The sequence below is a fragment of the Oryctolagus cuniculus genome, chromosome 3 (assembly GCF_964237555.1).
Source record: "Oryctolagus cuniculus chromosome 3, mOryCun1.1, whole genome shotgun sequence".
Lineage (NCBI taxonomy): Eukaryota > Metazoa > Chordata > Mammalia > Lagomorpha > Leporidae > Oryctolagus > Oryctolagus cuniculus.
In genome coordinates this window covers 19,976,022-19,986,666 of record NC_091434.1, presented here as the reverse complement: position 1 = coordinate 19,986,666, position 10,645 = coordinate 19,976,022, and the positions used below count along the sequence as shown (strand labels likewise).

Here is a 10,645-nt window from a genome sequence, read left to right as displayed (position 1 = left end):
CCAGAAGCGAGAAGTTGGGGGATGCCCCACCCTCTTCTGTCAGCTCCCCCTTCTCCAACATCTCGTCTGCAGCCCAGCCCCCAGGGCCGGCCCCCAGGCAGCAGGGCTGGCGTCAAGCAGAAGGTACTGCATAAATACAGAGGCCACAGCCCGAATCAGCAGCGTCAAGGGGGCGGGGGGCGGGGAGACCGGACTTGGGGCACCGATGGGGTGGCTCTGGGAGTACCTGCCCCAAGGTTTGTCCTGAGCCCCGGACCTGCAGAGCCAGAGAGAGGGACCCGTGGCTGTGCTGGGGCCTGAGGCTGCAGCCAGCCGTGTCCCAGGGGCTGGCAGGGGGGCCCTTGGTTGTGGGAGAGGAGCAGGGTGGGGTGCGGCTAGGCCAGGGCGCAGGGGCCCTGGGCGGGTCAGGTGCTGTGGCCCTGCTCTTGTTCGAAGAGTAGCATGGCCAGCTGGGTGCGCGAGCCCAGGCCCTCCAGCACGCTCTGGCGGCAGCGGTGGTACAGGTCCTCGCTGAGCCGCGCGCTGCACGTCTGGGCGCGGTAGTGCTGCAGCAGTGCCGGCTCCACGGCCCGCAGCACGTGCAGGCTGGAGTAGCGCAGGAACAGCTCGTACACGTCCAGGCTCTCCAGTAGCTCCTCCTCCTCCTGCTCCGCGGCGGCTGCCAGCCGCCCACGGGCCGCCACGTAGTCAGAGTTGTAGAAGCAGGCCTCGCTGGCCGCTTGGCGGTCGAAGTGACCTGTGTCCCGGCCCAGCTCGGGCGGCCCCGGCCCCTGAGGCGGGGCTACGGCCGGGTGGAAGGCCTGGAAGTGCATGGGGAAGAAGGCCTGCCAGCCAGAGATGGCGTGCATGCGACAGCGGTTCAGGAAGTCGGGGGTGAGCACCGTGTCCGGCCCGGCCAGCAGGAACAGTGTGTCCAGCGGGTGCTTCTTGGAGAGGAGATCCATGAGGCGCAGGGGGGCAGGCACGGCCGTCTGCACGCTGAGCCAGGGCACCCGCGCGCCGGGGAATCGCCGCTCCAGCTCAGCCACCTGGGCCTTGACGGGTGCGAAGACGTCCGAGTGCGCGGCACGCTGAGCCTGGCGGGGCTCGTACAGCAGCAGCAGGGTCAGGGCTGCGGCGTCCCCGGGCTCCAGGGCCGCCGTGGCGAAGGCCTCCAGGAAGCCGGCGGCCAGGTCACGCTCCGCCGCGGCCAGAGGCAGCAGCACGGTGAGGCGTGAGGCCTCGGTGACGTAGGGCACGGGCAAGATCTCCACACGGCTCAGGGGCCGGAGCAGCTGCACCCGGCGGGTGAGGGGCCGGCGGCCGCCCTGCGGGGTGAGCGCCTCCAGCTGCAAGTCCAGCGTGTACTCCATACCCCGCGCCGGGTCAAAGCGCCGGTAGCCGTTCACCAGCTGCTGCTTCTGGAGCCGCAGGGCCGGGTGGTAGCGGCGGTTGAGCTCCTCCAGGGCGGCTCCCAGTACGTCGGCCACATCCGCCCGATCGGCCCCACGCAGCGGGCAGCGGGGCGAGCCGTCGGCACAGGAGAAGGCGTGCTGCTCCGTGAAGTAGTCCCAGCGCAGCACCTCGAAGCGGGACGCCGGCCGCGAGGGCGCCGGGATCCCCACGGGCCAGGCGGTGGCCCGCTCCCGGTCAGCGGCCAGGCGGCTGGTGTTTTGGATCTCCCACTGGGCGGAGAAAAGAGGCGGTGAGCAAGGCCGAGGCCACTGGGGCCAGCACACAGCCAGGGGCCGGGGAGGCAGCAGGCGCCCCTCGGCGACCACGGCTGCCCACACAGCGCCCCCAGCTGTTGTCCCCTGAACAGAGGATGCCTAAGAGGTAAAAGGGGGAGGGGAGGGGCTTCTCACGGCTCCTCGAGGGGGGAGCAGACAGGCTGGGAGGCAGGTCCCCAGGGATCTCCCACACCTCTCAGACTTGCTCCCTCCCAACCCGTCCCTCCGCCCCCCCAGCCCCAGAGGTACCTGCAGCTCCCGGATCTCCTGGTAGGTGCGCTCCAGCTCAGCCCGGGCAAAAGCCTTGTGCAGCTGGTACATGTGCACGGGGTCACGAACCGGGTGGGCTGTCAGGGCACTGCGGAATCGAGGGTCTCCTTCCTGTACGGGCTCCCCAGGGCTCAGCTCCAGGTAGCTATAGTGCACCCCCTGCGGAGAGCAAGGGAATGGGTTGTGATGGGAAGAATGACAAGATCCCCTCCCCCAACCTCACGGTCATCCTGGGGACATGCAGTCAGCCTTCTGTGGGATGAAATCTGCCTTGTCTGGTACTGAGCCTGCGTGGCCCAGAGCAAGCCTCTGCTAGCTCGTCTGTGAAATGGGCAGAGACCTGTCTCAGAGGGCCTCAGCAAAATAATAGCCGCCACTCAACACCCACTTGCTCAAGGTTGCCTTGTTTTCCCTAATCCTTATAGCAACCCTGAGCCATGGTGATTCCCACCAGTCCGAGGCTGGAGCACAGGAGATTTAAGTCATTTATCCAAGGTGACAGGGAGAGGCAGTGACGGGCCTGGCATGGAACCCTAGGCTTGTGTCTCTGCCACCCCTTAGCTTCCCAGGGCGCAGTGAGAAAGCTCACGCTGGAGACGCCACTGCTCCTACCTCTTGGTCACCAGTGCAGCCCACTCCGGTGGCATCCAAGATGCAGCGTCCCAGCCACTCATCCGGGCGGGCGCTGACGATGTCATTGCGGCAGCCTTCCAGGTGGGGGCGCAGCTGCTGCAGCAGGGTGCGCGACAGCATCACACCAAAGCCGCCGTGGCAGTAGCGGCCTGGGGTGGGCTCTCCACCGATGAACTCCTGGGGCCGGCCCAGATAGAGGTGGGCAGCGGTGGCCAGGCTGAGGCGGCCGGCGAGGCGTGCCAGTCCGTGTGCCTCGGTGTAGGTGGTGTCAGGGACTAGGAAGAACCAGTCAAAGTCATCGCCGTGCTGTTCCAGCAGGTGGCGCAGCGCCAGGTGCAGGTGCCCGATGGGCCGCTCCTCCCCCAGTGTCACCACGGCCATGCCCGGTGGGGTGCGGCGGCCCCGCGCGCCCGTCAGGAACACCACACGCTCCAGTCGATGCCCCAGAGTGCGGTTCACAGCCACGCCCAGCGTGGGCAACGTGGCCTGTGAGGTCAGTACTGCCACGAGCAGCCTCTGCCTAATGCCCAACTCCGTGCTGATGTAACGGGTCCTGGAGGAGGAGATTGGCACAAAGTTACCAAAAAGACCATGGGGACAGGCGGGAGTCGGTGCACGCAGGCTCCAGCAGGTCAGGTCTTCCCTGCGTCTGTTTCATCACCTATAAGCGGGACAAGAATGGTAACTTTCTTCCAGGGGTCATGAGGGTTTACGTGAAACACAGGGCTGCGTTTGCAAATGATGCGCCTGCTTCCTGGTTTCATTACTTGGTAGGAAGGTCCTTATTCTCCTTGAGCCATCTGTACAATGGGCCTGATTGTATCTATTGAAAGCACTTAGCCAGGTGATTGGCAACCCACGTATGCGGTAATTTCTACACTAAAGGCCCTTAGGCATAGAGGGGCCCTCCGGGTATTTGGAGGAGCGGCAAGCTGGGGCTTGGGGGGTGAGGGGTCCCACGAACAATCCTGCAAGTAAGTCCCGGGACTGGAATCTGAACTCAGTGTTACTTTGGAGAAATTACTGGAATTCAGAGGCAGAGAAGTTCACAGGACGGCACACCCTCCTTCCTCCATCTTACTCCCAGGCGGCCCTGATAACCCACCCAGGTAGAGATACAGGGACAGGCAAATCTTAATTCTCTCCCTTCCCCTTCCCTCTCTCTAAGCACTCACTCGGGGTACAGCCATTTCTCCAGCCCCAAGAACCGAGCTGGGAGCTAAGAGGATCCCTGGGGTCCCCTGGGGTGGAGCGGGTTTAGGACAGAGGCGGACAAGTTCAGTCCTGGGTGAACCGGGGCCCACTGAGGGCCTCCGAGCAGCCCCGCCGCTCCCGGGAAAGCAGGGCCATAGGAAGCTATCGGGGCCCAAAGACTTCCTGGCCGTCCAGCCCCTTCCTTCCGGAGCCTAACCCGGCCCCGGCGGCCTCCCCCGCGAACGTGCGCGCGCGCGCGCGCGCTCGTCCCGACCGGTGCCCAGGGGCTGGGGCCGGCGCAGCCGATCGCTACCTGACGGCCTTTTTGGCGGCCTGGCCGGGCTGTGCGGGGCGGTAAGGCAGGACACGCGGCTCCCAGTTCTCCCCGGCGCCGGCGCCGGCCCCGGGCCTGTCGCGCTCCGCTCCGGGCTGCACCGAGTTGGGCCGGCGAGCAGCGTTGGTGTTGCCGCGCGGCGGCAGCTCAGAGTCTCCGGGCTGGGGCGGCCCCGGGCCGCAGGGCTCCTCCACCCAGGTGACGCTGAGCAGGCTCAGCGTGAAGCCCAGGGAGATGCCCACGGCGACGGGCCCTGCGGGCCGCAGCACCGACAGCAGCAGGGATGCCCGCATGGCGTCCGGACCGCGGGCCCCCGGCCCCCGCGCAGCCCCACAGCAGCCCGAGGAGGCTCCGAGGGGGCGGGCCCGGGGAGGGGGCGGATCCGGAGGGCCCGGGCCCAGCGGGCGGGCCCGCTCCCTCCCCGCCGAGCGGAGCCCGCGGCCGGGGCCGAATCCCGCGCGCCGCGCTCCGGGGCTCCTCCGGCTGCGCTTGGCGCCGGAGCTCGGCCGCCGCCGCTGCTGTCCGACGTGTCACTGCGAGGGCCCCGCCCCCAGGGGCGGGGTCTCCGGCTCCGGCTACCGGAGAGGGCGGAGAGGGGGGAGGTTAAAGGGGAAGGACCCCCGGAAGTGCCCCCTCCTCAGCGTGCGAGAGGGAGACGCCGGGGGGCGGAGTCGCCCGCCTCCCCCCGCCGGTTGGTGCGTCCCGGGTGACGTCAGAGGCAGCCCTCCCCTGCCGGTGGTGCGCCCTGAGTGACGTCAGGAGCCGCGGCCGGAGCTGTCCATCAGCACCAGAGGCCTCGGGCGGGCTCAGGGCATGGGGCCGCGGCTCTGGGGCAGCCCGAGCCCTTGCTCCTGCTCCTCTCCCTTTCCCAGGCCCGGTCCGAGTGCCCGGACGCCGCGGGACTGGAGTGCCAGGCGGTGTTGGAGGTGGAGCGGCGACGGCGCCGCGCAGAGACCGGGCTCCGCGGCCCAGCAGCCCCCTGCCCCAAACGACGGACTTTCCCAGGACCTCAGTCAGTGGGAGCCTCTGGCGCCCCGCGACCCCGGCCCCTCCGGCGCCCGCTCGGCCGCTTTGGCTCAGAAGCTCAGGTCGCCTCCAGCGCAGGTAGATCTTGGACAATGCCAGATCCAGCCTCCCACAGACGGCTCTCCTGGCTGCCTCCTTCGCACCGCAGCGCGGCCGCCCTCGTCCCGCCCGCCCCCGGTCCCCCTTTTAACTTCGTGCCAGCCCCTCCAGCCGGGCACTCTGGCTTCCCTTTGTCTTTGCTCCCCGAGCCGCATGGTGTGGGCACCACTCCTTTGTCCACCGTGTCCTTGCTGAGCTCTCCCACTCCCACTCCCATCCTGGTGGGAGCCCGGGACTCCTCCTTGACCCCAGCTCCTTGTCTGTCAGGTGGACCTGGGAGGGTGACCCCTCTGGCTTCCCAGCACTATGCCGGGCACTGCGGCGACACTGCGATTCCAGCTGCTCCCCCCCGAGCCAGACGATGCCTTCTGGGGTGCGCCTTGTGAACATCCCCTGGAGCGCAGGTACCAGGCGCTGCCGGCCCTCGTCTGCATCATGTGCTGTTTGTTTGGAGTCGTCTACTGCTTCTTCGGTGAGATCCCCGGCTCATCCCTCACTTGTTTTCCCAAGTTCTTTCTCTGCCCTCTTCCACTCTTTTCCAGAACCCACTACCACCACTGTGAGCGACTTGCTTTTCTGTCTTTCATCCCACAGCGTTTGTAAGTCTTCTAGACTCTAGAGAACACAGGTTTTTGAATTGGACACACTTGAGTTTGAACTTGGCTTTGCACTTTACTAACTGTAATGCCTTGGGCATAGTAACCTGAGCCTCAGTTTTCTCATCTGAACAGTGGGGACAATGACATTTGTCTTACATTAGGTCGTTAGAAGAATTAGTAGGTGCTAAGTAGAAGCAATTTTTAAAGATTTGTTTGAATCATTACTCTAAGAAGGCACTGACAATTCTCAGGAGAGTCATTAAGCCTGATCCCTTACCACAGGGCATATTGTCTGGTGGGGAGAGACTCCTGAAACAGTGACACCTGTGACATGGGCCAGAGTGGGCCGGGTGGCAGCCACACACACAGAGATTCCCTACCAGGCAGGCTGGAGCAATCAGGCAGGCTGTGAACAGTTGTACAGGATGAGTACTGCACAAGAAAGCTCAGTTGTATGGGCAAGAGGGGGTTGAAATCTGGCTTGTGCTCTACTCACAGTCCAGGCTGCTTTCCCTTTCTCTAATTTGCACAAAGGTGTCACATGGACTAGTGGGAGCCTGGAATGAGTGGTCAGTGGTTCTACAGAAAGCGTTAACTGAACTTCAGAGAGGACAGTGGGTGCCACGGACTGGGGGTCCAAGGGAAGCCTGTGGTAGGAGGACTGTGGATCAGAACCGGCGCAGGCAAAGGAGGCTGAGAAGTTTGGGTTTTAGACCAGGCAGAAATGGGGCAAGACTTGTGCTCTGCCCCCTCCATCCCTCCTCCTGGAACGGGTGGGCAGACAGGGATGGGAGCCAGACAGTCCTTTCCACCCCCAGACTCTGGGCTGACTAGCTGCAGAGTGGGTAGGACACAGTACCCCCGCAAGGGTGCAGGATGCACTCCGGGCCTCCAGGGAGTCTGTGTCCTCTCACTTCTGCTAGCCACATGCAGCCCCTCTGCCCTCTGCCCGGCGCTTGGTGCAGCCCTGTATCCCTGTCCCGGGTTCCCAGCACCCTGCCCCTCTGCAATGCCTCCACTCCCAGCCTCCTCCTCTCTGTGGCCCAGAACCTCCTGGATTTTTACTCCCCTCATGCCAGGAGCGGAATCTCCTCTTCACTGTCTTTGACCCTTCGATCCCCATCTCTGACTTCCATCTTCCCAGCTGTTCAGGATCTACACCTCCCTCCCCCTGCAGGCCCGGTTAATGGGCCTGCAGGTGGTATACTCGTCTACTCTGCTTTTTTCTGGAAGCCCCACAGCCACTGCTTTCCCTGTAACCCTGAGTTCTGACACTTCAACAGCCCTAATGACTTGTAGCTCCCTCATCATCTTCCACCCACTGCGCCCCTCTGTGAGCCCAGCTCTGCTCCCTGGGCTCCAGGACTCCATCATCTGATGGCCCCTCCCCACGCTGACATCTTGATGACCCCATTTCCCTGGCCTCTGTGATACTGCCCTCAGACACCCTGTTCTGCTCTCAACGACTCCACTTCCGCCACTCCCCCGACCTGCCCGGACTCTTCCCCGACATCCCGGCTTCTCTGAGACCCCAGGCGATGCCTCATTTCCAAAGCCCTGTGGCCCCTCGAAGGCCTGATCCTCCTGAACCCGTGTGACCGCCATCTCTCAGACTCTGACTTTGGAAAAGCTTTCTGTACAGTGCCTCCCGGATGCCCCAGTCACTGCTGCTCAGCCCCCTGCCGTCCCAATGACCCGCTTCCCTGACTCCTGGGACCCGGAGACCCCCGGTGCCCCATTGCTGATTCACTCTGGACGGCAGTGATCTCAGACTGCCCTGGCCATCAAAGACCCCCAACTTCCAGAGACCCCCAGCTCATTTTCTCAATGGTGACTCTTTTGCCGGTGAGCCCGATGCCTGTCCGATTGCCCTGACCCAGCGGGTCCATCGCTGATGTCCTCAGGACCCCACTGACCGCCGACTCCCTGATCTTAGCGTCTCTATCTCGGGCTCCCCCCCGTGACCCCAGCGGGGGTCCCTTCCTCCCGCCCAGGGACCTCCTCCCAGCCCCTCACCAGCCCCTGTTCCCCTCCAGGTTACCGCTGCTTCAAGGCGGTGCTCTTCCTCACTGGGTTGCTGTTCGGCTCCGTCGTCATCTTCCTGCTGTGCTACCGAGAGCGGGTGCTGGAGACGCAGCTGAGCGCCGGGGCGAGCGCGGGCATCGCGCTGGGCATCGGGCTGCTCTGCGGGCTGGTGGCCATGCTGGTGCGCAGCGTGGGCCTCTTCCTGGTGGGGCTGCTTCTCGGCCTGCTGCTCGCCGCTGCCGCCCTGCTGGGCTCGGCGCCCTACTACCAGCCGGGCTCCGTGTGGGGCCCCCTGGGGCTGCTGCTGGGGGGCGGCCTGCTCTGCGCCCTGCTCACGCTGCGCTGGCCCCGCCCACTCACCACCCTGGCCACCGCCGTGACTGGTGCTGCGCTCATCGCCACCGCCGCTGACTACTTTGCCGAGCTGCTGCTGCTGGGGCGCTACGTGGTGGAGCGACTGCGGGCCGCCGCCGTGCCCCCTCTGTGCTGGCGGAGCTGGGCCCTGCTGGCGCTGTGGCCCCTGCTCAGCCTGCTGGGCGTTCTGGTGCAGTGGCGGGTGACGGCTGAGAGGGACTCCCACACCGAAGGTGAGCGGGCAAGGGCCAGGGGTGAGAGGGGGGCTGTGACTGAGGGCTGGGGGCAGAAGCCGTGCACGCCAGCGGCAGAAGGCATGGGAGGTCAGGGCCCCTGTGCCATCCTTCACCCCACAACAACGTGTGAGCCATCAGCTCTGGGCCAACCCCATTCCAGGCACTGGGGGTACAGCAGAGAAAAGACCCCTGTCCTTAGGGATGTACAGCTGGGGTGGGTGCAATCAGACAGGCAAACAGACCAGATGATTCCAGCTGTGCAGAGTGCCATGAAGGAGGTGCACAGAGTTATATGAATGAATGACCCTATGGAGGCTGTTCTAGTCAGGGTGGTCAAGGAAGGCTGCCTGGAGGAGGTGACATGTTAAACAGAGACCCAAAGGATTTAAGAGCTGGAGAAGAGGAAAGGGCCCAGAGAAGAAACGAGCTTGGCTTGTTTGGAAGGTGGGAGGTGAGATATGGAGACAGACCCATCGTGTTTTTGATGCAATGTCATCGGAGGGTTTCAAGTCAGGGGAGGCAATGATCTGACCTAGTGTCTGGGGCGCTCGTTCTGCCGCTGAGTGTGGAAAGCGCTGGAGGGAGGCAAGTGTGGGGCGGGGATTCCGGGAGGAAGCAGGGCCGTGGCCTAGGAGAGTCACCCATGGCTCCGGACTGGGTGAGGGATAACAGCTGTGGGGATCCCACCCTGGGGGGCGGGGCAGGAGACGGGCAGGGCCCAGGTGGGAAGGCGGAGCGAGGGCCTCTGAGCCCCCTCCTCTGCCCCTCCCTCCGCAGTGGTCATCAGCCGGCAGCGCCGCCGCGTGCAGCTGATGCGGATCCGGCAGCAGGAAGAGCGCAAGGAGAAGCGGCGCAAGAAGAGACCCCCTCGGGCTCCCCCCAGAGGCACCCGGGCTCCTCCCAGGCCTGGGCCCCCAGACCCTGCGTACCGGCGCAGGCCAGTACCCGTCAAGCGCTTCAATGGAGACGTCCTCTCCCCGGTGAGCGCTTGGAGCCACGCCCGCCCCGTTGGAGGAGGAGCAAAGCCACGCCCACCCTCAAAGGCGGAGGAGTGGGAGGGGGGTGCGGACCCAGGGGCGGGCCTTGTCTAGAAGCTAGAGTGTCCGTCCAGGCATCCACCAGAACCCTTGCCCGTGGGCCTGATGGGCCCAGCTCCAGGACTGGGGCAGAGGTGCCCCCGGCAGGGTGGTGAGGGCGGGGGTCCGGGCCAAGCTGGTGGGAGCTGGCTTTTCGCGTGGGCGTCTGCAGTGGGGGCTCTCACACCTGTATTCCTCCCCCACAGAGCTACATCCAGAGCTTCCGGGACCGGCAGACGGGGAGCTCCCTGAGCTCCTTCCTGGCCTCGCCCACCGATGCGGACTATGAGTATGGGTCACCGGGGCCGCTGACAGCCTGCTCAGGGCCCCCGGTGCGGGCGTAGCTGCATCCCGCCGCCAGGACTCTGCAGCCACCAGCTCTCCCGGCCTGGGGAGGCCGAGTGCCCAGCACCCAGCCTGCCTGGCCCTGCGGGCGGTGGCTGTCTCTCTCCACTCTCTGGGGAGGGCCGACCCGGCCACTCGGAGGAGGCTCTGTCTTGGGGGCTGGGCCTGGCCTGATGGAAGGCCCCCTGCTGCCAAGCTCCCGAGGGGCTCCTAGGGACTCGGGGTGTGAGCCCCACTGGGGTGTGCTCAGGGTTGTGAGTGTGTCGCGCGCGTGTGTGTGTGTGTGTGTGTGTGCGCAGGTGTAGGGGGTAGGCTTGGAGGGGACTCTGGGACCCTTGCCTTAGGCTTCTCCAGAGCTGGCCAATCTCCTGCATGTCCACGTGGAGGAGGCCTGCCTTCCTCCGCACTGCTCTGCCTCGCAGCCAGACTCCTCCAAGGGTTCCCACTCTCGGCAGTGGGGCAAACAGCCACAGCCCTCACCCTGGTCCCCTGGCCTCTGCAAAGCCACCAGCCGGAGGGCAGCGGCCGGGGAAGGGGCTGGGGGGTGCTGCCCTGGGCTGGGCGGGGGAGGGTGGAGGGAAGGGGGCTCTGAATGCATGGTGCATGTCTGGTGTCTGTCACACCACCCTGGACACCTCATGCTTCTGTCTCCCCTCCCCCAGCCCTCTTGGACATCTTTTATAAACGTGCCAAACTGCGTGGCCTCTGCCAAGAGTGATGGTCGGCGGCGGCTGGCACGCGCGTG

The 10,645-nt window shown here is 65.2% G+C and overlaps 2 protein-coding genes across 4 annotated transcripts; one reads left to right on the top strand and one right to left on the bottom strand.

The window, feature by feature from the left end:
* Window positions 1-404: 404 nt before the first annotated feature.
* On the bottom strand, window positions 405-4,433 carry CHPF (chondroitin polymerizing factor). Its single transcript, NM_001171483.1, is given in 4 exon segments — window positions 405-1,664; window positions 1,959-2,138; window positions 2,592-3,165; window positions 4,120-4,433. Coding segments are annotated over 4 exon segments (2,328 nt in total).
* On the top strand, window positions 3,361-10,597 carry TMEM198 (transmembrane protein 198). Of its 3 annotated transcripts, none has more exons than XM_051848030.2 (6): window positions 3,361-4,160; window positions 5,013-5,244; window positions 5,533-5,669; window positions 7,901-8,476; window positions 9,257-9,459; window positions 9,762-10,597. In XM_051848030.2, the coding sequence occupies exons 3-6, from the start codon at window positions 5,627-5,629 to the stop codon at window positions 9,897-9,899; spliced, it is 960 nt and encodes a 319-aa protein (XP_051703990.1). In that variant the 5' UTR covers window positions 3,361-4,160; window positions 5,013-5,244; window positions 5,533-5,626; the 3' UTR covers window positions 9,900-10,597. The 3 variants fall into 3 exon arrangements, with proteins under 3 accessions (XP_051703990.1, XP_051703989.1, NP_001164955.1); XM_051848029.2 differs by having other exon boundaries at window positions 3,364-4,160; window positions 5,533-5,737; NM_001171484.1 differs by lacking the exons at window positions 3,361-4,160; window positions 5,013-5,244 and having other exon boundaries at window positions 5,572-5,737; window positions 9,762-9,899.
* The last annotated feature ends 48 nt before the right edge of the window (window positions 10,598-10,645 follow it).